At 44.3% G+C, this 24,427-nt stretch overlaps 6 protein-coding genes across 6 annotated transcripts; 5 read left to right on the plus strand and 1 right to left on the minus strand.

Annotated features, from left to right (window-relative positions):
• Positions 1 to 7,857: 7,857 nt before the first annotated feature.
• On the plus strand, positions 7,858 to 9,119 carry LOC112345613. Its single transcript, XM_024672748.1, has 3 exons — positions 7,858 to 8,238; positions 8,349 to 8,654; positions 8,752 to 9,119. Exons 1-3 carry the CDS (start codon positions 8,040 to 8,042, stop codon positions 9,117 to 9,119), a joined length of 873 nt encoding a protein of 290 aa, XP_024528516.1. The 5' UTR covers positions 7,858 to 8,039.
• Positions 9,035 to 11,358, minus strand: LOC9630914. The gene is made up of 5 exons (XM_024672749.1): positions 11,309 to 11,358; positions 11,030 to 11,263; positions 9,798 to 10,961; positions 9,206 to 9,742; positions 9,035 to 9,148 (listed from the first exon to the last, which is right to left on the minus strand). The coding sequence occupies exons 1-4, from the start codon at positions 11,356 to 11,358 to the stop codon at positions 9,208 to 9,210; spliced, it is 1,983 nt and encodes a 660-aa protein (XP_024528517.1). The 3' UTR covers positions 9,035 to 9,148; positions 9,206 to 9,207.
• Positions 11,359 to 11,396: 38 nt separating this feature from the next.
• On the plus strand, positions 11,397 to 13,303 carry LOC9630915 (APO protein 1, chloroplastic). Its single transcript, XM_024672822.1, has 3 exons — positions 11,397 to 11,458; positions 11,547 to 11,875; positions 12,062 to 13,303. The coding sequence occupies exons 1-3, from the start codon at positions 11,432 to 11,434 to the stop codon at positions 13,227 to 13,229; spliced, it is 1,524 nt and encodes a 507-aa protein (XP_024528590.1). The 5' UTR covers positions 11,397 to 11,431; the 3' UTR covers positions 13,230 to 13,303.
• Positions 13,304 to 13,328: 25 nt separating this feature from the next.
• Positions 13,329 to 16,148, plus strand: LOC9632845 (phospholipase D alpha 1). Its single transcript, XM_002967573.2, has 3 exons — positions 13,329 to 13,623; positions 13,687 to 15,580; positions 15,642 to 16,148. The coding sequence occupies exons 1-3, from the start codon at positions 13,516 to 13,518 to the stop codon at positions 16,070 to 16,072; spliced, it is 2,433 nt and encodes an 810-aa protein (XP_002967619.1). The 5' UTR covers positions 13,329 to 13,515; the 3' UTR covers positions 16,073 to 16,148.
• A 1,146-nt stretch (positions 16,149 to 17,294) lies between these two features.
• Positions 17,295 to 19,073, plus strand: LOC112345614 (pentatricopeptide repeat-containing protein At4g02750-like). The gene has a single exon (XM_024672750.1). The coding sequence runs from the start codon at positions 17,295 to 17,297 to the stop codon at positions 19,071 to 19,073; it is 1,779 nt and encodes a 592-aa protein (XP_024528518.1).
• A 785-nt stretch (positions 19,074 to 19,858) lies between these two features.
• Positions 19,859 to 21,112, plus strand: LOC9632846 (pentatricopeptide repeat-containing protein At5g27110). Its single transcript, XM_024672751.1, has one exon. It carries the CDS (start codon positions 19,859 to 19,861, stop codon positions 21,110 to 21,112), a length of 1,254 nt encoding a protein of 417 aa, XP_024528519.1.
• Positions 21,113 to 24,427: the final 3,315 nt, after the last annotated feature.

Raw genomic sequence — 24,427 nt, forward strand, 5'->3', positions numbered from 1 at the left:
GAGGGGCAAGTGTTGGGCCTGGATTCGTGGTGAAAAATCTGCTTCTGTTCCAGCCCCATGTTTCTATGGGGAACGAAAGCAAGCAGGATTTTCAAGATGGTGCTGGCTATATTGTTGCAACACCGACGCCAACCATACGAAGCGGCTTGAAGACACTATAATGACTAAACCTGATGCAGTACCTAAAGAATGGCCGGTTGCTAATGGGGTCGCGCTCACCTCGGATGAGATTGAAAACCTTGAGAAATCTGGTTTTAATCTTGAGAGGAGAGTTGGAGACATGAGTGACAGGAGCAGGACTATTCCTACAGAGATGCACAGGAGGCCAGCACGAAAAGGTAAAGCAGTTAAATTTATTGGTACCGTCTCCAAGCAGAAGCAAGGTAAAATAAACTTGGCTCAAACACTTGAGTGTGAGATTCTCTCCACGAAGTACATCACTGCGCTTGCAAAGGAGTACATAGTCAAAACAGAAGGTGGAGAGTACACAATTGCCATTCACGACTTTCCTTCTTGCACATGTCCAGACTTTATGAAGCGCGAGGAACATGGGAAGGCATATGCTCCTTGCAAGCATATGTACTACATTTTCATCAACATCTTGCACCAGGATCCTAAAGTGGATATTCATATACACCAAGCAAGCCTTACTATTGCTGAGTTGCAAAAAACTTTTGGAGCTAATTAAATTTCTCCAACACTATCGATGTTTATTCTCTATCAATAAAACTTATTATACTTTATATAATTAATACAAATGTGCTTTTTCATTTCACTTTTCATTTTATATGCTTCCGAGTGTTCTTCTCGCAATACTGCCCATAGTACTCGTGTGTCTCCATTTCTGTCTTTACCATCTCAAAAAAGATTTCATGGTAGTCTTTCGGGTGCGTGATGTTGCAATGTGTCGCAAGAGCATATATACCATCATACTGATCATTGCCATTGTTTCCACCAGACGCTAGAAAACATATGGGGCACTTCTTGAAAGTGGCAGAATTGCATTTTTCTAAAACAAGTAAGAGGGCATTCTTTTTCACCCAATTTGTTGCACCCTCTGTCATTGCATTTATCTCCAACTCATGATCACTATCCTCACTATCCTCTCTTTCATTCTCTTGTGTGATTTGGTTATGCTGTGCAATGGGATAGTTATTGCATCTCCTAGCCCTTGAGCTCTGGGAAGAAAGATTGTGAGAGTTAAAATTACCAACACTAGAACCCATAGACATTTGTGGGTGTATTTCCCTTTTTTTGAATGAGAGTGTGAATGAAGATCTATAAATTCTAGACAGTATGCTACGACAAACCCCTCAAGAATGTATTCTACAAAGAACCAAGTCTTTCTTTTATATGCAATAAGCTTACATCAATGGTTATTTTTTTTCCTTTCAAACGGTTATATGGTTTCACATAGAATCTTATTTGAAATTTAATAATTTTTTAATTCTGACAAACCTAACATTTACTAGCCAAAAAGCATAGAGTACAAATTTAAAGAAGTGACAAGAATACTCTTTTTTCAAACATTTTATTTTATGTTCTAACAAATGTCCCTATCATTGCATGTAGTAAATATTTAAATTATTAGAACAAAATGTGTTCTTTAGAACATTTTTATCTATATAATATATAGAGAGTTATTAAATTATTAGGTTCGCCATAACCTTAAAATTTTAAAATTTATAATGTTCGTACTAAATTACAATTGAAAATTGAGCTCAACTCGTGAGCTCAACTCTTCAACTCGTGAGCTCAAGTATGGTCCGCGCCCCTAAAAACCATCCCACATATTGTATCTTAAGAGTCTCCATGTTTTTATGCAAAGTATCACTACCACACCATGATCCAGCATCATAGAAACCAGTCTCATTGATTGTGAAGATTCGGGGGGAATGAAAAATCGGTATATATGGATCACTTGCCTTGTGCTGAGTCATAGATGTAAAATGTGAGCAATGGCTTGTTTGGTGTCAATTGATCCCTCTGTATACAAGGATAGTCTAAAATTGAGTTAGAGCTTAACTCATCTCAAGTTAATACTAGTCAACATAGTTAACTATAAGTCTTATAAAAGAAATTTTATATTAGAAAAATATTATTCCTTAATGAACTTGAAATCCATGAATTTAATTGTTGAGAAATTTATATTTTTTCATACTATTATAGAAATTTTTTCTAATTTCTAATGTGAGTGATACAATAAAATACTGATTGAGTAGTTTCTATAATTAAAAGTTTTTCCAAACCCATATAATTATTTTTTACATTCACAACGTTAAAGCATTTTTGGGCTCAAATAAAAATGGGAATATTGAAGTTTGTTATGAACCTGAAAATTTCTATTATATATTTTACATTTTGACATTTTCACATGTCAATAATAGACTGCTACACATTAGGCTAGAAACATATAAATAATTCAAAACACACATCTATTTATTTATTCTTTAGGGTTTTACAAAGATTGGAAGTAAGGAAGACACAAAAATTAGAAGTAGTTGTAATATAAAGAAATATAAGAATATTAATTTTTTTCGCTACCATAATCTCTATATTATACTCTTGGTCCTTCTTACCCATCCGAGAATGTGGATACCATTGTCATTAATGATTAAAATGCTCATGTTATTTTTGAAACAACAAGAGAAAAAAAGAAATGAACACAGTAAAAAACATTAAAAAATCCACTCTATAAAACTTTCTATGGCATTTGTAATCCACTTAAATATTATAAAGAAAAGCAAGTTGTTTAATTATTTCCTAATTATTCTTTATATGTGGATGATATATATAAATCTTTTAGTCAAATCTATATATAAAACTTAGATAAAACAATTAGGGCAATGATCTAGATTAGGGATTGTGAGCATATATAGAGGATTCTGAATCTCAAAGTTGGAGAATAAGAGTGGGAAGCAATGAGGAGTGAAGGTTAGGTCAAGCCTCCACCCTTCAAGGATTTTATGTTCAACAACATTTTTTGGAGTGTGTTTTGTGTTTTATTACTTACAAGCATTTTGAGTGTGGTTTGGATTAAAGTATGCTTACATTCATTCTATAGATTTGGGTTCTTTTATTTGAACAACAAGCCTGTTTCTATTAGTATCCTAAGTACCTCTAAGTGAGCGTATTCAAAAAATTTGTGTGAGCATTTGCAAGCTGGGTTAACATACGCACACTTGTTTTATGTTATGAGGCCGCTACTAGTAAGTAGAAAGCATTTGATAAAAGATCAAAAAAGCATCATTAGCTTGACAAGTTGGAGATTTTATGTCAAGTGGCTTGAGTGACAAGTTTATTCATTGTACCATTCTTGGTATTAGTGGATTTGTGTGACAATTCTTGCATGTGAGGGCTTCTAAAGTGTGAGTTTTTTTTATTAAACTTTAACTTAATATTGTTATGAAAAGTTGAATGCAAAAGATGGATAGTGATGGATCTGGTTCAAGACAAAGTGAATCTTTTGTAAAGCTTGAGAAGTGGAGTTGAGTTGATATTGCTGAGAAAGAAGAATGCACCCAAGGAAAGACACCAACAACAACTTCTCCAACCACTACCAAGGGAAAAAATGCTCAAGAGGGTGTTTAGAGTGAAGGATGTTCCTAAGATCAAGAAAAGGGGAAGGAATGAATTTTCCCTAAGTGGTAGATTCTATGAAAGAATCACAATTGGCATAAATTAAAGCTTGGGCAGTGAGGTGGTAGTGATAAATCTTTTTGAGGTGATTTAACATCTTTCCACTAAGGAAGACCTTCTTTTGAATGTGGATATGGAAGATTCTCACCATTCTCTGAAGGAGCTTGAGGTTAGCATAACATCTTTAACATGCCTAAAGTTCCTTTCAACTGCACCACTAAATCTTGATGGAATGATCCTTCTCATGCAAAATTTGTAAGTGTCAATAGATTCGAATGTTTGGTTGAGAATCCTCATAATCCCCACCATAAAGTGATCCAAAAAGTTCAAGAAGTGAGGTAGAGTGAGGTGGCTATTGTCTAAGGATGACATATAGTAATTTTGGAGTTGTGGGAAGTATTGCAAAAGCTAATATTGATGCAGAAGAGAGGCAATGATGGAAGAACTAATGCTATAGTCGAGCAAACAAAAGACTATACTAGATAGGTATTATAGTGTCCACCAAGCTGAGGACTTGTATGTCATTGCGGCTTATAGTAGCATGTTTATAAATCTTTCAGGGAATGCCTAACTTTCAGCCTTCAAAGTAGAAAGATTCGAGCATTTTTGGAAAGTTTAAACTTCTAGCTTTCAAGGGAAATATCCCTCTTGATGAAAATCAAGATTAGCTTACCAAGCTAAAGAAGTCAATAAGTAAACTGATTATGACACTTTGTTTTGAGATTGCTATAGCACAAGGGCTTGCTAGGGTTTTGTGGAACTCTAGTAAGGAGGAAATCCAAATGGATTCATAACAGATTTAAATTGGTTTAAGGTGAAGTTTGGCAAAAGATTCTTGAGTCTAGATAGTCACCAATTGATAAATGAGTTGTGAGCTAGGAAGCAAAAAGAAAAAAAGGATGTTTAGATATATGTAGATGCCTTGAATCAACTCACAATGCAACTTAGATCTTAATTGTGCAAGTATTTTTGTTGGGGCCTCAAGAAGAATCTTTGGGAGCAAATGAAGCATTAGCTACCCCAGATTTTTTATTGAGAATCTTCTAAGTAAAAGAATAGAGCATTAAAAGACTAGTAAAAAATAATGTATGGATAGACATTAAGAATCTTGTAGCAATATTAAAGTAGAAATTGAAAAGTCAATTCATGAAAGTTAAAGATATGAATAAATTTCATATATGAATGAATAGAATGAATGATTAAATTTATTGAATAAAGATATGATTATCAACTCATATCTTTTAAAAGGAGGTTAGCTAACTAAGGTGGTGGTGCCTAACAAAACCACAAGTGCTTTATATATAATAGCAACCACTGGCTTAAGATTGTTCAATAAATTAGCAACGTTCAGTTACCAATCATGCTATATACATTGAAGAAGGTAATGTATAGTTAGTTGAAACAGTGGAAGATTTGTAAGATTTGTTCTTAAAATTTTTTTTGAAGATTTGTCAAAGAGGAGGATGCAAGGTTATATGTTGTCTACACTTGAGAGCAACAATGGAAAAATAGAGAAGAAAGGGATATGTGCATTTGCAAGCTATGAGATCTATGCAATACATGTGGATTTTGAGAGGGCGGAGAGAGAGAGAGAGAGAGAGAGAGAGAGAGAGAGAGAGAGAGAGAGAGAGAGAGAGAGAGAGAGAGAGAGAGAGAGAGAGAGAGAGAGAGAGAGAGAGAGAGAGAGAGAGAGAGAGAGAGAGAGAGAGAGAGAGAGAGAGAGAGAGAGAGAGAGAGATAGATATGACATGTAACATTTTTTCACATGTGGTATAGAATCAATTGCAAAAGTGACTAGCATTCAGAAGTAAACAACCAAATTAAATGGTGCAAATACTTTAGTGCATGCATAGGAAAATTCTTGGTAGATTTTTGGGTTCTTTTGGGCAATAATTTGGGGAAAAGCAAAGGGAAGTTTCAAGATGGCCTCTACTAATCAGCTTCAGTTCTTTCATAAATTCTAGTAATAATCCAGTGATTTACCAAAAAATAAGTTTTTGTTAAGGAGTGGGGTAAAGAAAGATTGTGTATTTGTCCCAAAGGTGGTTCAAATATAAATACCTAAAGTTTATAAAGTTCAAACATAAATACCTAAAGACAACAAAAGTTTCTTAACCTAAATGAGTTTGCTATTTTATATGGGTTTATATTTTTTTTTTCTTTACCTTCTTTCATGTTTATATATATATATTATCCTAGGATACTATTATAAACCAAATAGAAGATCTTGGAGTTGGCCTTAAAAGAATTTAAGGATAAACTTTTGGGCATCAAGTATTGGCAAAAAGATCCATGTACTAGAATCCCACAATAAGAAGAAGTATTGAGAGTTGAAGATGGGGAGGGTGGCCTTTGTCATCAAACGACCTAAAAATTTATAAAGCTTTAAAAGGAAATTCTAATCCAAGATTTTGGGGCAAAGGGAAGAACCATAATGGAATAGGTGGTTTTTAAATGGGGGCTTAGGTAGAGATCTTGTTGATCCTTCAATACTCTAGATATGCAAAAGATCATGATTTTGTAGGAGTTATTGGTTGTTAGGATTCACAATGATTCACTTATGGGGGATCAAATTTGGAACTAGGCTACAAGTTGATCAAATCAACCCTAGGTTATACCACTTACCTTTGGGGATGGATTAAAAATTAAAGTTAGAAAGATCTTCATCTAGGGAAGGCACTCAAAAAACGTTGTTAAACACAAAATCTCCAAAGGGTGAGGTGAGACTTGGTTTAACCCTCATTCCACTCTTATTTTTTAGCTCCAAGATTCTAGAGATCTCAAAATCCTTTACATGTATTACATAGATCCATTACAAAAATCTTTTGGGTTTTTTTGTTTGAACAGCAAGTATATTTCTATCAGTGTTCTAAGTACTTTAGAGTGAGTGTGTTTGGAGATCCTGTGTTAGTATCTGTAGTGTGCTATGAGGTTGGGTCACATGCATGCGCTTGTTTCACATTGTGAGGCTGCTACTAGCAAGTAAAAAGCAACTAGGTTGTGGTAGTGAGAGATCCTAGAAGCATTGCCAGGTTGATATGTTAAATATTCCATGCCAAGTGCTTAGAGTGATAAGTTTAGTCATTGCAGGCAGTACACATTTCTTGTCACGAACACCATGCTAAAGAAGGTGGTGTGCTAGAGAGTAGAGAAATGGTGAACAAGAAGTTGGTATGGTGTGCAATTTGGTCACCAAGTGGCAAGAACATGTTCAGCTATCTTTAATGCATGGGATGAATAAGTCGCCTCACATGGTATGGGCCATTGCTATGGGCATGAAGCAAGAAATGGATATTTCTGTGTCCAATCATACGTGGACCAATAACATTATGACACGTACTCTCTCTCACACACACAAACACTCAAGGCTCGGAAAATTTGCCGCGACGCAAGCCCCGGATCTAGTCCAGCGACAAAAGTAAGTTTTGTGTGAAACAAGGCATCTCTCTCCTTGTGTTTTTTCCTCTTTCTGGAACTCGTCTTCTCGCGGAAAGTTCATTGTCACGCCAGAGACTTAACGGGATTCTAAATCATTGTAACTTCTCCTTTCAAAATCTTTTTTCTCAAACGATTCGCCTTTGTATTGCTGCTGAGTCATAGCTATGCCGGAATTGCCGGCTAGTTTTACAATCTTCGCTGCCGGATCAACGAAAGCGAACTTTCCAAACACCGCCAGCAACAATCTTCCCTCGAGAGCACAAAAAAGGGAAAAGAACGAGCTCTACTCTACAATACCTAGAACCTCGCGCCGGGTATGAAATTGAAGAAATGTAGCACCAATTGCTCCGCCATGGGCGCCTCGAACGCTTGCTTTTGACCCGGAGCTCCCTCCTGTCGCGGACATTGGGCGCTCTCTTCGTGGCCAACGCCCACCACCGGTGCCTCCGCAAACACGATTGGGGCAGCGGCGTTGCCCACCGCGGCCGCAGCTGCTACCGTCGCCAGCGATCGCGATTTCTTCCCTGCCATGGAGGATCTAAAGCGCGGAGAAGAATGGAGAGAGGAAAACAAAAATCTTGCCCTTGCGTTTTCTTCCGGGCCCCTTCGTTTTAATACTGGCGGTGAAGAAAAGGAGGGTATCTGACGTGTCCAAGTAGTGTCCACTAGATGAAATGACAGAAAATTCGTGTCTACCTCTAGGTTTAGGGCTTCTCGAGAATATGCGTTGCGTGGGGTGGAATATTCTAGCTGTGTTAGCCAGCTTGCATGAGTGGTGTTTAAGCTAGTGAAGATTTTTCGCCATCATGTGGCATTACGTCAAGTTGCTCGCCTTGTTTAATCCCTGATTTTCGCGTAATGCGAGTGCTTAATATAAATCTGGGCCAGCAGCCAAGCAAAGTCTCGCGGCAAGAGAGGCTTCGTTCGTTCTTTGCTTCTTCTTTCTAGCTTTGCTTCTGGCGATGGAGCTTACGAAGTTCCTTCTGGTCTTTGGAGCCTGCTGCCTCGCCGCTGTGATCCAGTTCTTGCCAGGAGCGCAGGCCGCCCAAGTAGTTTGCACTGCAAACCCGAACCGCTGGTGCTTCGATCTCGTCCTTCCCTGTCCCAGGAGGTGTCCCAATCAATGCAGCGTCAATTGCAACGCTTGCTCCACTAGCTGCGGTAAGTATCAACGTTTCCAGCTTCCTTGGAAGGAAAAAAAGAGAGGGAAGTACCTTCACGAAGAATCGACTTTGATCGTGGCTTCTTCTTCTTTGCGCCTTGTCTCGCAGATGTCCGGAGGTGTAACAGGCCAGGATCGGTCTGCCAGGACCCCCGCTTCGTCGGTGGCGATGGAAGCGTCTTCTACTTCCACGGCAAGAGGGACCAGGACTTCTGCATTGTCTCCGACGCCAATCTCCACGTAAACGCCCACTTCATCGGAAAGTCCAAGAGCGGCCCGGGCCTCAAGCGCGACTTTACGTGGGTGCAGTCGCTGGGAATCCTGTTCGGAGACCACCCAGCTCAGCTCGGTGCCAGAACGTTGCAACTTGGGACGACTCCGTCGATTACTCGAGCTCCAGCTCGATGGCAGCGCGGTAACTCTCCCCTCTGGCGAAGGGGCCGTCTGGAGCGAGCCACTCGTCGGGCTACGAATCGAAAGGCTCAACCTGTACAACGACATCTCCGTCCAAGTTAGAGACAGCTTCACACTCAAGGCTAGAGTTGTACCTGTGACTCAAGCCGACTCCAAAGTTCACCGCTACGGGATCACCCCGGACAACTGCTTCGCACATCTCGATGTCAGCTTCGAGTTCCACAAGCTGTCCGGCAACGTTGCTGGAGTTCTCGGGCAGACTTACGCGCCCGGTTACAAGAGCCGAGTGAACTCCAGCTTGCCAATGCCGATCATGGGAGGCTACAAGGAGTATCTCACGTCTGGCCTCCTGAATCCCGACTGCCCTGTGTCGAGGTTCGGCGTGGCTGCAGTTGAAAGCTCGAAGTTTTCCTTCCCTGCAGTGACCTGTGGGACGGACAACAAAGGCTTCTCGTGCCGTCGCTAGATCCGTGTTCCACGTTGTTACTGCTTGGACTGCTTGGCTTACACATTCTATTAGCTCCAAAATAAAGCAAAGTGAAATACAAGTACCTTTAGTCTTTGGAAATATCATGGAGTGCCAGCATTGCGTTGATGAGCTTCCGGCGGCTTGTCCTGTATCTCTCCAGCAGGACCGCAAAGCTTTCACGAGCTTCGGAGAAGACTGCGTCGTCGTACAAGGCCCTCACCACAAAATTGGCTCTGGCTGTCACGTACATCTCCGGGAACCTGTCTTCTTTTATGGTAGAGTCGATCGCAAGTTTGAAGTCCGTTTCAAGACTTTGTGTCCCCGGGAGATGACCCAGCCAACTCAAGCCAGCAGCGCACTCTTCTCCGTTGATAGCTCTTTCAGACTCTTCGGCATGCGAAGCTATCTTCTTAATCAGTTCCTTGAACGTCGCATGCGACTTGTTGTATGTGGCGGGCATAGCGACTGAGCACGCCTTTCGAAGCTCTCTTACAGCATTGTCCGCCATTGACCACACTGTGAAATGTAAAAGTGTTTTACACAACCTGCTGTCCCGACTTTGAGGTGGATTCTCTCGAAGAAACCATAAATGCAAAGCGATGTGAATGAATCCTTGCCATCTGTATGTTGCAAAGTCAGGAGGAAAGATTTCATGAAAAGTCCAACCAGACTCACTCAAATGGAAGCTCCACTTCAACGCCAAAAGTGAGATGCAAGGAGAACTTCGATGTCGTCGTAGGACAATTCCCAGTCGTCGTCTTCAGAGTGCAATGCTTTCTCTTCCCACGACCTGGACTTTTAGAAGTGTTGCCATCTTCTGAAGTGCTAGCTTGATGAGCGAAACCTCTCGGAATGTATAACGCGCTTCCTTCCGTCAACACTGACTCTGCTAGCTCACGACTCTGGACCTCAGCCTTAGGCACAAGTCTAGGCGCATATAATCGAGGAAGCACGACGGTAGCAGCCGGATTAATGCTCCACCTCTTTGTTCCAGCAAGTTGCACGACAAAGACGCAGTGATCATCGTAGTGACGACCCAAGCCTTGAGCATTTGACGGGGTCAAGTAAAGATTTGCTCCAATGCTGGCTTGACCAAGTTGGAAGCCCAAGCTCTGAGCAAGTTCCGCGACCACCTTTGAGCGAAACTCAATACCTCTCACAGCCACCGTGTAACCGAGCTCGAAGGCCTTGATACAGTCTTCCACACGGACAATCTGTCCTTCACCGTTTCTAGAAAAGTAGTGCTGCTCCACGCAATCACCAGTGGTGCATTTGACGAGTCGAATGTCCTGCTGATAAATCAAAGGCCTTCCCAGGTCGTCATGTATCTCTTTGAAAAGCTGGCAAGGATCGAGTTCGTCGCTGCTGACCGGAGGACATGAAATGGAAGCTCCAACCAAAGTTCTGAGAAGCTCTGACGAATCCTGAGCTGGAAAATCCTTCCGAAGAGCCTCGAATACTCTGCCTGTTCCATTTGTAATCACTGCCGGAGATCTCTCCCAGCCTTTCTCAAAGAACTCCTGACTGTTCTCCAGAAAAGTATGCCTGCCGAGGTCTTTGGAAACTGGCAACTCAAGCTCCAATCCGAGCAATGCGAGAAGCTTCGCAAGGAGATGTCTCGTAGACGTCGATCCACCGTCTCCTTCCAAGATATCCTTCCAGACTCTTCTCAGCTTCGAATACGACGTGCAAGCTATCTCTCTTGGAACCCGTTGGATGGTCACCTCATAGTGTTCCTGGAGCAAAGAGTCGGCTACACGAAGAGCATCTCCAAAGTGTTCTTCGATATCACAGTTCCATGCCGAGCTCAAAGAATCTGCAAGGGAAATGAACAAGCTCCTGTCAAGACGACGGAATAAAAACCTCTTCCCGATCTAAAGCGGAAGCATTGAAACGAGAAATCTTACAAGAAGTAGTCCATCACACCGCATTCTTGCAATGCTCGTCGAGCAGCCGCAGTGATTCCCAGATCGGCGACGGCATCGATCGCGGCACCAGACACACTGGAATCGTCGCTAGCAATGAGCGGAACAAGCGAGCTGAGCAGCTCGACGCAGCTCGCAACGTCGCGATTTAGGCTCTCGGATTGCAGCGCCAGCAAACCGATAATCTCGGCAGATTTCACCGCTCCTGTCGCATTCCTGGAGCGATCACTTGCATTCCCATCCACCAGAAAGAAAGCTCACCTCGATCGAAGAAGCTCCTTGAGAACGTCCAGGAGGCAACGCTCCGCCATCAAGAACCCTAAAGTATATTCGATAATTGATCCACAATAAAGAACAAAGCTCTAGGGTTTATGCGGGAGGAGAATGCTGTGGCGAGCGCAGGGGCTGCGGGTAAGCGAGCTAGCAGTTTTTGAGAATTTCTGAGAGAATGTAGCTAGATGTGCTATGAAATATCTGAAATCTCTGCCATTTTCTCCAGATTGACAGGAAGAACTCGAGCTTCTGGTTGCGCTTGTGTCGCGATTTTCATCCGCAAGGTCGAGAGGCAACGCGTGAGTTTCCACAGAACAGGGAGCTACCACCTCTGGTACCGCCGAAGAAGAAGCCTTACTACAAGCCCCTTCCTCTGGTGATATGGGAGCACAGGCGAGACAAGAGGCTTGGCGTGAGGCGGCTGTGGAAAGCCCCGCTCAATGGAATGCTTGTGGAGGATCTCATACCTCTCGCTCACGACGTTCTCAAGGAGTACGCTGTGCTCGAGGAAGGTGTCAAGAGGCTCATGAAATCCGTCACAGTGAAAGCTTGCACGTAAGTTTCTCTTCATCTTCTTCGGTTTTTTTTGTTTTTTTGTTTTCGTTTCCTCTTGTTCTATTGCTTTTGATTCTTCTCTTGTCCTCTTTTTTTTTTCCTAGCTTTGGAATGGTTGTCATGTCTTCTCCCTCATCATTCTATTTATCAGCTTTCGTGTTCTAATGGGAATTCCTGGCGTTACAGTTGCTGTATGGAGATCTACGTAGGAAAAGTGGGTCACAAGCTCCCGACTTGCAGAGGCACGAGCAACCGAGCAATCTATGGACAGCACCGGTGGATCAGGGGGTACGTTGAAGACGTGATCATCCCGCTAGAGGCTTACCACGTCTACAACAAGATAGGACGCTCTATCAAGCACAGCCAAAGGTACACAGTCCCGAGAGTAGGCGCAATTCACGAGCTTTGCATGCAGGCGGGTGTTGACGATCCCAGGTACCCGATGATCAGGTGGGCTCGAAGGTCTGGAAGACAGGTCGGGGACGGCCAGGCCCAGATCCCTCTCACTCGCTTCCGGAACAAAATCATCCCGGGCTACTCGTCGTCGAGTGACACCAGCGACGATGACGACGACGAGAGCGGGTCTCCAGTGGTGGAATCCAAGACCGAAGCGGACGAAGCCAGGGAAGAACCCGGAGCAATCCAGGAAAACAAAGTTCCTCAGATCGAAGAACTTACAGGAATCCAGGAAAACGAAGCTCCTCAGATCAAAGAACTTACAGGAATCCAGGAAAGCGAAGCTCCTCCGATCGAAGACAGTGGAGGCTGCCAAGCTCCTGGCGAGAAGCTGGAGGAGATGGGGCCGGACGAAGTTCCAAACGAAGAAGAAGAAGACAGCAGGAACAGACCACGCAAGTTTGAGCTGCGGCTCGCGGAGGAGGAGCTGGGCGATTTAGAGGTGGAAGCAGGAGAGAGCCGAGTGGACGCCGAGAAGCGAGAGCTCAAGGCGGTGGCGGACAGGACGCTGGTGGCATTCGACAGCGTCCGCCGGGGATTGCAAGCGCTGCTCTACAAGTACAAGGTGTGGGCTTGCGGCTACTGCTCCGAGGTTCACATCGGTGTCAAGCCTCACAAAGTCCTGCTCTGCGGGGGCCTGGGGCGGGCATACAGGGGCGGCGGCCATGCCTGGCAGGAGGCCGCGCTGAGCGACGTCTTCCCCCCAAACTTCGTGTGGCACGTCCCGGCAAATCACCACCCGAGGCTGTCCAAGGAGCTTATCCGGTACTACGGCCAGACACCCGCGATCGTGGAGATGTGTGTCCAGGCCGGGGCCGAGGCGCCGCCGCGGTGGAAAGCTTACATGAGGATGGATGTGGCGATCCCACTCGAGGAGGAGATGCTGTGGACTGCCTAGAGCTTGGGCTTCTTAGTTTTTTAAATGGTTTTTCGCGCGAAGTTTGAAAATTTAAGAGCCCTACCCTAGTTGTATTTCTTGACCCAGATGGCGTCGTGTGATGCATTCCTGCGCGTCGAGCCGCTGGCGCTGGGGATCAACGCGTCTCTGACCACTCCGGCGACGAATCCGTCACGGTGAGTGCTGCTCTTCACCCCAGGGGAGCCGCGATCCAGCTTTTAATTCGCGCGGAGGACAGGAGCAAGGGTTTTGGGCTGTAATCTGGGAAGAAATCGCCGGCGCAGCAATGGCGTCCTTCCTGATGCATGGAATTCTCCATGCGACGGTCTTCGAGGCCGTGGGAATCACCGATCAGACGCGAGTCACTGGCACAGCGCCCGAGTTCTTGCGAATGGTAGATTTATTTCTCCATTTTTCGATCGCTTAGAGCTTACTCGTCCACGGATTCGTCTCGCAGATCGTGGAGGGCGTGGAGGACGTGGTCGGCCTCGGGAGGGGCGCAAATCGAATGTATGCCACTGTGGACCTCGACAAGACCCGGGTGGGAAGAACGCGAGTGGTGGATTTCTCGCCAAAAAGCCCGGTGTGGAACGAGTCCTTCCACATCTACTGCGCGCACAACGTTGCTCACACGATCATCAGCGTCAAGGCCGACCTCCGGATCGGAGCCACGGTGCTGGGCCAGGCCAAAGTCTCGGTTCTCAATCTCCTCTCGGGCCAGCCGCTCGAGAACTGGTTGGACCTCTGCCGGGAGGGCGGCAAGCCCATCAAGGGCGCCAAGGTCCGCGTACGCCTCCAGTTTTTCGACGTGACCAAGGATCCAAACTTTGGCTTTGGCGTCCGCGATGGCTTTCGCTTCCCGGGGGTGCCTTTCACGTACTTCAAGCAGCAGCGCGGATGCAGAGTCACGCTCTACCAGGATGCTCACATGAGTGACAACTTCCTGCCACCGATTTTTCTCGCGGGAGATCAGCTCTATCAGCCGACTCGGTGCTGGGAGGATATGTTCCACGCCATTTCCAACGCCAAGCATTTGATCTACATCACAGGGTGGTCGGTTTTCACCGAGATCACGATGATCCGAGACCCCGCTAGAGCTTCGCTGGGAGCCGAGGCACAGACGCTGGGCCAGCTCCTGCGGAGGAAAGCCGAGGAGGGAGTCCGAGTTTTACTCCTCGTCTGGGATGACCGGACCTCTCTCAGCGTCGTCAAGACGGAGGGCGTGATGAACACTCACGACGAGGAGACTTTCAATTATTTCAAGAACACCAAAGTCAAGTGCCGGCTGTGTCCCAGGAATCCGGACAGTGGTCTCAGCATCGTCCAAGGCTTCCAGATCGGTGCCATGTTTACACACCACCAGAAGACGCTGACGGTTGATGTCCCGGCACCCGGAAGCCATATGAGGGCCATCACAAGTTTCGTGGGTGGTCTGGACCTCGCGGCGGGAAGATATGACAACCAGCATCACTCGGTCTTCCACACGCTCAATGCCGCGCACAAGGACGACTTTCGGCAGACGAGCTTTCCCAGGGCGTGTCGCAAGTTCGGCGGGCCGAGAGAGCCGTGGCACGACATCCACGCGCGGATAGAAGGCCCGGCCGCCTGGGACGTGCTCCACAACTTCGAGCAGCGCTGGAGAAAGCAGGCGAGCAAGGACGCGAACTGGCTGCTCGAGCTGGCGCAGATGAGATCCATCGTCCCCCCGACCGTCCCGGCTTGTCCAGGAGAAGACTGGAACACTTGGAACGTACAACTCTTCCGGTCGATCGACGCGGCGGCGGTGGCTGGCTTCCCGCAGGATCCAGCAGCAGCGGGAGCAATGGGACTGGTGAGCGGCAAGGACAACATCATCGACAGGAGCGTCCACGACGCTTTCATCGCGGCTATCCGGCGAGCCAAGGACTTCATCTACATCGAGAACCAATACTTCCTGGGAAGCTCTTTCGCGTGGGAGTCGCACCAAAACGCTGGAGCTCACCACTTGGTTCCCCGCGAGATAGCGCTCAAGATCGTGAGCAAGATCCAAGCTGGCCAGCCTTTCCGGGTCTACATCGTCATTCCAATGTGGCCCGAGGGGGTCCCTGACAGCCCCCAGGTGATGGCGATCCTGGAGATGATGGTGAGGAGCATGGAGATGATGTACAGGACCATCGCTCCGGCACTCTTCGCCAAGCAGCTCTTCGACGTGGATCTGCGAGACTACCTTTCCTTCTACTGCCTGGGGAACCGGGAGAGGCGAGCTCCCGGCGACTACTTGCCTGTGGAGTCTCCCGAGCCGGGCTCCAGCTACAAGCTCGCGCAGGACCATCGCCGCTTCATGGTCTACGTCCACTCCAAGATGATGATCGGTAAGCCAGCTGCCTCGTTTCAAAGTTTTCTAGCGAACTTACGAGAAGATCTCTTGCGCAGTGGACGATGAATACATCATAGTTGGATCAGCGAATATAAACCAGCGCTCCATGGATGGCGGCCGCGACACGGAGATCGCCATGGGAGCTTACCAGCCATACCACACTTGCCTGGCGCAGCCACCACGGGGCCAAGTCCACGGCTTTAGAATGTCGCTGTGGTACGAGCACACGGGTGTGCTTGACAACGATTTCCTGGCCCCCAGCAGCATCCAGTGCATGAGAAAGATGAACAGCATGGGGGACTACTACTGGCAGCTCTACGCGGGGGAGCCCGAGGTGGATCTTCCGGGCCATCTCCTGGCATACCCGATCACTGTGGCAAAAGATGGCACCGTTAGTGAGCTCCCGGGATTCTCCTCCTTTCCAGACATGAAGGGCCGGATACTCGGTGGAAGATCCGACTATTTTCCTGATATTCTCACCTCGTAAGCTCATCTCCGAATCCTTGTAAATCAATGTGAATAACATCAAGGTTTTAACAAAAAAGGTTCTTTTTTGTTAGCAATATTTTCTGCCCTACTTCTTAACAAAATAGATTTTGGAGATGCCGGGAATTGAACCCGGGTAAAGTGAGCTTTTGCACTGGTTATAACCACTACATCTCCCTTCTTTTCCAATAATGTTTAATTTCTTAATTGCGAGTAAAATTTTGTTGCCCTATTTTGTAAAAAAAAATATCAGGAATAATATCAATAATTCACGCACAGGGATGATTAATGGATGGTATTGTGAATTAAAAAATAAAGAACTTTATTGTTCTTGATGTCTACAACTCAGGATTCCAAAGGATTTAATATTTTGCAAATTTTTTTTTCATTTTTCATTGCTAGAATAGCTCAGAGACAGAGAGAGGGAGAGGGAGTTCAACCAACCAAGTGTTCTCAGGGATGGGCGCCCTTGAATATCGAAGTGGCACTGCGTCGTCCCAGAGCCTTGTGCTCATGATCAAGTCGTAAACAAAACACCCTGTCTAAATTGCGAAAAGATTTCGGGATTGCCGAGAAAAACTCATGATAGGTAGTGCTTGTAACTAAGGTACCTCATTTGAGAAACGCATTACCAATGGTAGAATTGAGAATGGAGCTAGGGCCCCTGCATTGTCAAGAGGATGGAGAAAGATTGAAGCCTTGCGATTTACTTCTTGGCTGGCATCATTGGCCACACAGAATTTGAAGAGGTGATTCAATTACTAGCAGCTGAAGGAGAAAGTAGTTGGCAAACTACATGGAATCTCAGGTGGGGGCCGATTAAAATGTCAATCTTCATTGCGTTATTGGATGGATTTCTTTCTTAGTTTTGCAGCTAACCAGTGTGTGAGAAAAAAGAGATAAAATCGAAGGATGCATTCGTATTTCCATCTTTGAATGGAGGAAATAGGATCCAATGCCCAAATGAACCAAAAAAAAAAGAAAAAACCATCCAGCAAAAGGGGAACACAAACCAACGAAAAACAAATCACTAGGAAAGCTAAACAAGAAATCCATCCAAGAACATGAAGAAGTGGGGTTTTAATCGGCCCCCACCTGTGATTCAATGTAGTTTGCCAACTACTTTTCCTGCAGCCACGAGCAATTCAATCGCCTCCTCAAATTCTGCCTGGTGATGCCCGGAGTTGTACGGACAATTGAATTCGTTAGGCTTGGACTTGAATATGGCTGTTAGGGACCAAATCGCCGAACTTTTGAGGTCTTGCCGCGATGCCAAGGATCTCTCCCAGGCCAGGAGTGTCCATGCCTCGATCGTGGCATCGAAATACGAGCTCGATCGTTACCTCTCCAATCTCGCATTGCAAATGTATGGGCGATGCGGCAGCCTCGAGGACGCGCTGAAGATTTTCGGCCAGATCAGAAAGCCCAACCTCATCTCCTGGAACACGCTCCTCCAGGCACTCTCGGAGAATGGGGAGGTGGAGAAAGCGAGAGAGATTTTTGATCGAATGCCCGGCTGGGACGTCGTGTCGTGGAACTCGTTGATGGCGGCGTATGCCCGCAACGGGGATTTGGAGGAGGCGAGGAGGATTTACGAATTGGCCGCAGAGAGAGATCTCATATCTTGTAACACGATGATCGATGGGTATGCAGAGATGGAGTTTTTGGAGGAGGCAAAGTCAATGTTTGATTCCATGGACGAAAAGAATGTTGTCTCTTACAACACCATGATCCAGGCATATGCCGAGAACGGGCATCTTTTCGAGGCAAAGGTTCTCTTTGAGGAGATGCCGGTTAAGAATGTGGTGAGCTGGACTGCCATGGTGACGGCATATGCGCAGGTAGGACACGTGGACGAATCACGACGGATTTTTAACGCGATGCCGGAGAGGAACGTGGTGACATGGAACACGATGCTCCAGGGATATGCTGACTATGGGAATCTTGAGGAGGCAGAGCGAATCTTTTTCGAGATGCCGGAGGAGAGCCTTGTGTCGTGGAACGCAATGGTATCTTTGTACGCAGAGTGTGGGCTTTTGGAGCGGGCAAAAAATCTCTTTGATAGAATGGTTTTCAGAGACGTCATCTCTTTTAACACAATAATCTATGCCTTTGCCCAGGACAGGAATCTTGAAGAATCTAGACGCCTCTTCAACTCCATGCCACAGAGGAACGTCGTGTCGTACAACTGCATGATCGCGTCGTATGGCCTGTACGGGCATCTAGAAGAATCTCGGGTCCTGTTCGACACAATGCCGTACAGGAATCTCGTATCCTGGAACACAATGCTCACGGCATATGCCCACAAGGGGCATCTGGAAGAGGTGCTATTCCTGCTAAGGTATATCCCTCAAAAGGACGTGCTGACATGGACGGCGGTGTGTACGTGCCACGTTGTGACTGGTCACCTGGCCGAAGCGCAAAGAATAATTTTCTTCATGCCCGAGAAGAACTCGGCCTCCTGGAACGCTCTAGCGGCGGCTTATGGCGATCGAGGAGATTTGCTCAAGGCCGAGAGGCTCTTGAACGAGACCCCTGTGAAAGACATGGTTTCCTGGAACACGACAATGGCCACTTACGCCAAGAACAATCGCCCTCTAGAGGTTCTCTCGTTGTTTCATCGCTTGAATCTCCAGGGGACAAGGCCACAGATGATTACCTTTGCGATTGTTCTAACAGCGTGTAGCCGGCTTGGGATGATCGAGCAAGGATGGAACCAGTTTTTCTCCACAGCTTGCGACTATGGAAGCCTGCCAACGTCGCGGCACTACTCGTGCTTGATCGATGCTTTTGGACGAGTCGGGAGGCTTTCCGAGGCGGAGCAGCTGCTGCAAAGCATGCCAGTTCCGGCGGATGTGGTGGTGTGGAAAACACTGCTGGGTGCCTGCCGGATCCACAACAATGCCGTTTGTGGAGCTCGAGCTATGGAGAACATTGCCAAGCTCGATCCGCACAACGCCGCTTCGTTTGTTCTCATGGCCAACACCTTGCAACCTGGTTGATTACATCCAAGGTACTTCCAACTTGGAAATCACACATGCAAGAGATGGTGGTGGATGTCGCTGTGTTTGCACCAGATGCTCGTGAATCGTCTCCGCGGACGTTGTTCAACCCGTATGAGCCGGTTGCGCTAAACGAAAGCACACTGATCATGAATTCGAAGACGGAAGATGTGAAGCACGTAGAATTGTGATTGGTCTCAAATCAAGGAAAAAGAGCCCGATTTATTCTTGTGTTTTGTAAATTCAATTGCTTTTTGGGGTCGATTGGCCGTTGGATGCCGGCAAATTAGCCCGTAAAGAAGAAAAGGCAACCGTCAAGCATTATCATTCTAGCGTGATTAGCAATCTCCTTGAGTAGTAGTACATTTGAAGAACAAAGAGAGACATGATCTTGGAACAAAGTGGACTCTCCACGCACATCCGCTCTGCCACAAGTTCCCAGCGAGGCCTTGCTGACCGTGAAAGCGAGCAGCGATCGTCCGCTGCCAAATCCCTTGCCAGCTCGGAGTATGGATTGCCAGTGCGAAGTATGGATCCCTTGCCAGCTCGAAGTATGGATCGACAATTGGAGGGATCACGAAGACGCGCGAATTGCGCAGATTCGAAGGGATCTGGCCTACCGCTGCCATGAATCGAGACCACCAGAAGAACGAGAAAGCATTTCCTTCATTTATAGCAACTTTGAATTTAAAAATGGTATATTCGGTAAGTGTTTATCTTTTGCGCGCTCTGGTTTTAGGGCTTTTCAAATGTAGGGCTTGTCTAGGGTTCTTGCGTGGGTAGCGATGGCGCTGTGCGCGCGGCCGAGGAGCCCCGCATTCTTGTGGGCGGCGTCGGCAAGTAAGTGCCGATCGATCTGGGTGCGCTGGCGGAGGGGCGAGCTCCCCGCCGGCGTCTGGAACCCCTTCGTCTTCGAGGACATGAAGAGGCCGCGCGAGCTGTCCAAGGAGTTCCTCGACTTCCTCGTCGATGGCACCTGCCGGACGCCCATCAACTTCGGCATCCACGTCGGGACGCCGCTGGGCGCGCTGCCCACGGACTACCTGGTCTGGCTCTCCAACGATTTCCGCTCCGACACGGTGGACTGGCGATGGTGGCGCGACGTCGCGCGCCAGGCGCTCAAGGAGCGCGCCAGCGTCCACATCGGCAAGCGCCAGGAGTTCATCGCGGCGCTCGCGCGGGCGGGTAACGTCGACTACACGCTCGAGCTCCTGCGATCCGAGGCCAACCAGGTGGATTCCCCGCCGGGCTACGCCGCGCTGCTGCGCCACTGCGCCCAGCACCGCGCGCTGGAGCAGGGGATCAAGGTCCACAACCAGCTCGTCGCGGAGGGATTCGCGAGGAACCCGTTCCTGGCCGAGCTCCTGATCGAGATGTACAGCCAGTGCGGCGCCGTGGATCTGGCGCTCCAGGTGTTCGAGAGCCTGGAGAGGAAGAAGCGCGGCGTGAGCGCGTGGGCGGCCATGATCCGGTGCTACGTCGAGAATGGTGATCACAAGCGCGCGCTCGAGGCGTACAAGAACATGGATCTGGAGGCCGACTCGGAGCTCCTGGTGGTGATGTTTGATTGCTGCGCGAGGGCGCGGGCGCTGGCCGAGGGGCGCGTCATCCACGCGTGCTTGGTCTCGAGCGAGGTCCGCGCGGATCTAAAGCTTCGGACGGCGATCTTTGCGTTCTATGCCCAGTGTGGGGATTTGGAGATGGCAAGAAAGCTGTTTGTGAATCTAGAGAAGAAGAGTGCCGAGGCCTGGAACGTGATGATCAAGAGCTATGTAGACGCTGGAAGAAGGGATATGGCGATGGGGGTGTACGAGAAGATGGAGAGATCGAGGAGGAGCCGGGAGACGATTTTGATCGCTCTAGATGCCTGTTGTTCGCTGGAGGAGATTGGACGGGTTGAGGAGGATGCCTCCGCGAGCAAGGTGATCAAGAAGTCGGATCATGCCGGTGTCAAGGCGGCCATCGCAGCTGCCAGGAAGCGATTGCAGCAGTCTAGTAGAGATGATCAAGCGGGCTCGCCTCCTTGCAATGTGTGCTGAGAGCTTTCGGACACGATGACATGATCTTACAACTCCTTTACCCCGGTCGCTTTGGACGAGCAGAGCACGCCCAGAGCCGTGAGGATCCTGGGCTGGAAAAGAGATGCTCTTCATTAAAGGTGACCACAAATGTTTTACAGATTTTTTTCTGATATGTTAAATTATTTGATTCGTAAAAAAGCTATTTTCTTTTTATTTGATTAGTAATTAGTAATTAGTAATTTTTTACTTTAGTGATTCATTCTTTCCTATTTACTGATAATGTTATCTCTCTCTCTCTCTCTGAATAAAAGATAAAAGAAACTAAATATACTCAAGAATTTTAAATGATTTTCTCAAAGTTTGTTAAAGAAGAAATCAAAGTTGAGTAAATTTAACTTCTATTAAGTTATTTTAAAATATTATTATATAAATATGAGATAAAGTATTATTGTCATGAATTTGATTATGTGTATCAAAAGTTATTTGTCGGCAAGTCCTTTTAAATATTCTTTTTTTATTGCCTAGTATTGTTGAATCTTTTATCAATTTCCACCTAAGTTAGTTGAGAAACTAATAATCACATATGCACTTAGACTAAAAGAGCACTAAGAAAGGAAATCTTAATTTGTCATTTAGTCAAACATATTTGACACGGTGATGAAAAATTTATATTATTGACTTGCACTTGCTAATATTAATAATTCTCACAATATTGAGCTTAATCATTCAATATTTGCTAGATGATAGCTTACAGTGTCAGCTAAAACACTCCTGCCATCATGCCCCATGTGTTAGTTTCATTTGGTTTTATTGGCTATTTATGAAAAATGTTTAGATTTGTTAATTTAGAATATCTACAAAATATAAAGATTGTTCTGAACACAATGGTGTTAATCTTGTGTCCAAATTCACAATTTAACATCATTCTATATTTAGTAAGTTTTAAATTTGTCCTAAAGACTTAACTCTTGATATTAAGGGTGAAAGCTCAAATTATGCATTCTTTATTTCAAATATACAATAGGGATAGTGGGTATGTCGGGCATAATTGACTAATTTAAAGCATAGTTTAGCTCTTACTTGTGTTTGTGTTTGTTTTATGTTTGATTTGGGTTTAAGCCCAAGTTCTATGTTATGTTAGCTAGTGAAATAACTATATCCTCGTGTTAAACCAACGGTATGTTAAAACAATATTAGACTTCATTTGGTTTTGTTTTGCACATTAATTTTGGCATTGAGATGTTGAACTGTTCCAATGTTGCTCTTTGTTGTCCTTTCACTCCTTGGGCTAAATAATTATAAACTACTTTATGCTCCAGATGAGTCATTCTATTGCTCCTTAGCTTAATGTTTACAAGGTTAGCTCAATTCTTTCATTTAGTAGCCTAAGTCTCTTTGAAACTTGGGTTCCACTTTACTGTCTTGGACATGTGGTATGTAGCATGTGGCATATGACACGTGGCACATAAAAGGTTTAAGTTCCACTTTGTGGTTATACTATACTAATCATCATATAATAAATAAATTTAAAATACCAAATTTGAAAAAGATTTAGGATAGAGGGAATCATAAAGATGGTTATATTTAAGTGATACAAGTTTTAAATAAATAATAAAACTTGATAGATTTCATGATATAATTTCCAAAATGCACAATTACAAACTATCTCAAGAATTTCCCACCAAATAAAAAAATAACCAAAAAGGAGTCCATATTAATTTAAAAGTTCATGACAATAAACAAATCAACATAGCAATATTAAAACCTTGAATATAAAGTTTTAGTACCTGGATAATAAAGAAGATTAAAGCTTATCTTAATAAATATAATTTTAGGGAGAAGGTACAAATGTGCCATATTAGTGAATAAATATTTCATGCAATAATCACTACAAAATTTTCCAATAAATTTGTATTTTATTGCTTCTTAAATTTTAACAATCTTCCATTTTTTATTTTCTATTTTTCTCTATATTTTTTAGTCCACTTTTTTAACCAGAACATTTTGATTTGTAAAAAATGTAATATATATTAAATAATTTCAATAATTAAACCATATAAATATTTTTAAATAATATATAAAAATCATTTAGAGTTTAATGAATAATATTCCAAAACTTATTTTATATTAAAATATTGTGGTTAATACACAAAATATTTTTCCATATATATTATTGGACAGTATTTTTCTAAACATTTTATTTTTAATGCGTTTGATAAAAATGTTTATACACCTCGAGTTGTACTTCCTTGTCTTTATTTATTTCATGTGTTTTTTTTAAAATAATAATTAGTTCTTTAGCTTTTAAAACTTTTAATAATCAATTACATTTTAAAACCATAGATTTTTTTATTCTCATTTCATCCTTCACTAATGCATATATTGAGTTTTCAATATTAAGTTTTCTATAACAAACAACAATAACATTACAATATGTTTTACAAAAAACTAAATATCATACCATATTTTGAGAATGTAATATAATAAATTGTTTTGAACTCATTTCCACAATTATTTTTCGCAAAGGTTATGAAGGTCAGACGGCATGATCAACATTTTCATTTCTCCAACTACATTAGAAAAACATATATATTGTATTGTGTTGGCATGAAACATGCAAATTAAAATTATATTAAAACCAAAAATAAAATTTGAACCATATTAAAAATTTCAATCCAGATGGTTAACATAGATTTATTTTCAAAATAAAAACTCCATTTATTTTGTAAATATTATTTTATTTTCTAAAAGACATAACTTTTTTAGTATTTTGTAGTGGATAACAAATTTTATCTCAGTTGTTATCATACCCCACTGTTAAATTTCAATGTACCTTATAAAAAGTACATGTTAAATAATTATAATATATTTTTAGTTTTTAGTTTTAATATAAACTAAAAACTTATTTTATAAATATTAGTGTGAGTAGTAGTGTAACTCATCAAAATTTCACAATCAAGTGTCAAGATGCAAAAGATTAAGTATTAAAAAACATTTAAATTTTAACTATAACATTAAAAAACGTTATGTATATAAAATTTAAAACAGTGTATAATGAATTATGATTGACTGTCTTTAAATTTTATATATGAATTAAAAAAAATTATTTTTTCACTTTTATATATTATTTTACTAACAATACAGCCCGTGCTTGGAATGCGGAAGAACTTCATACTAATTGTGCTTCTTCGTGGTCTTCTTGCGAGGAGTATCAGATGTGGGACGGCTTGCTTCCTTCTCGCTCTTGCTAAATCGCCTGCCATAGGCAAACTCGTCCAGCCTCTGGCCCTGCCTCTTGTACCGCCCCCCAGACTCTACGAACGCCGGGCATGG

This window comes from Selaginella moellendorffii, unplaced genomic scaffold, assembly GCF_000143415.4.
Source record: "Selaginella moellendorffii unplaced genomic scaffold, v1.0 SELMOscaffold_9, whole genome shotgun sequence".
NCBI classification, from domain to species: Eukaryota; Viridiplantae; Streptophyta; class Lycopodiopsida; order Selaginellales; family Selaginellaceae; genus Selaginella; species Selaginella moellendorffii.

Coding starts and splice junctions, on each gene's coding strand:
- LOC112345613 (XM_024672748.1), top strand. CDS start 8,040: ATGGAGCTTACGAAGTTCCTTCTGGTCTTTGGAGCCTGCTGCCTCGCC. Junction 8,239..8,348: donor CGCTTGCTCCACTAGCTGCG/GTAAGTATCAAC, acceptor CTTGTCTCGCAG/ATGTCCGGAGGTGTAACAGG. Junction 8,655..8,751: donor TCCAGCTCGATGGCAGCGCG/GTAACTCTCCCC, acceptor TCTCCGTCCAAG/TTAGAGACAGCTTCACACTC.
- LOC9630914 (XM_024672749.1), bottom strand. CDS start 11,358: ATGGCGGAGCGTTGCCTCCTGGACGTTCTCAAGGAGCTTCTTCGATCG. Junction 10,962..11,029: donor GGTGTGATGGACTACTTCTT/GTAAGATTTCTC, acceptor TCGTCTTGACAG/GAGCTTGTTCATTTCCCTTG. Junction 9,743..9,797: donor GAAGTGGAGCTTCCATTTGA/GTGAGTCTGGTT, acceptor TGCAACATACAG/ATGGCAAGGATTCATTCACA.
- LOC9630915 (XM_024672822.1), top strand. CDS start 11,432: ATGCTGTGGCGAGCGCAGGGGCTGCGG. Junction 11,459..11,546: donor GGCGAGCGCAGGGGCTGCGG/GTAAGCGAGCTA, acceptor CATTTTCTCCAG/ATTGACAGGAAGAACTCGAG. Junction 11,876..12,061: donor GTCACAGTGAAAGCTTGCAC/GTAAGTTTCTCT, acceptor CTGGCGTTACAG/TTGCTGTATGGAGATCTACG.
- LOC9632845 (XM_002967573.2), top strand. CDS start 13,516: ATGGCGTCCTTCCTGATGCATGGAATTCTCCATGCGACGGTCTTCGAG. Junction 13,624..13,686: donor CGCCCGAGTTCTTGCGAATG/GTAGATTTATTT, acceptor TTCGTCTCGCAG/ATCGTGGAGGGCGTGGAGGA. Junction 15,581..15,641: donor CCACTCCAAGATGATGATCG/GTAAGCCAGCTG, acceptor TCTCTTGCGCAG/TGGACGATGAATACATCATA.
- LOC112345614 (XM_024672750.1), top strand. CDS start 17,295: ATGGCTGTTAGGGACCAAATCGCCGAACTTTTGAGGTCTTGCCGCGAT.
- LOC9632846 (XM_024672751.1), top strand. CDS start 19,859: ATGGCGCTGTGCGCGCGGCCGAGGAGCCCCGCATTCTTGTGGGCGGCG.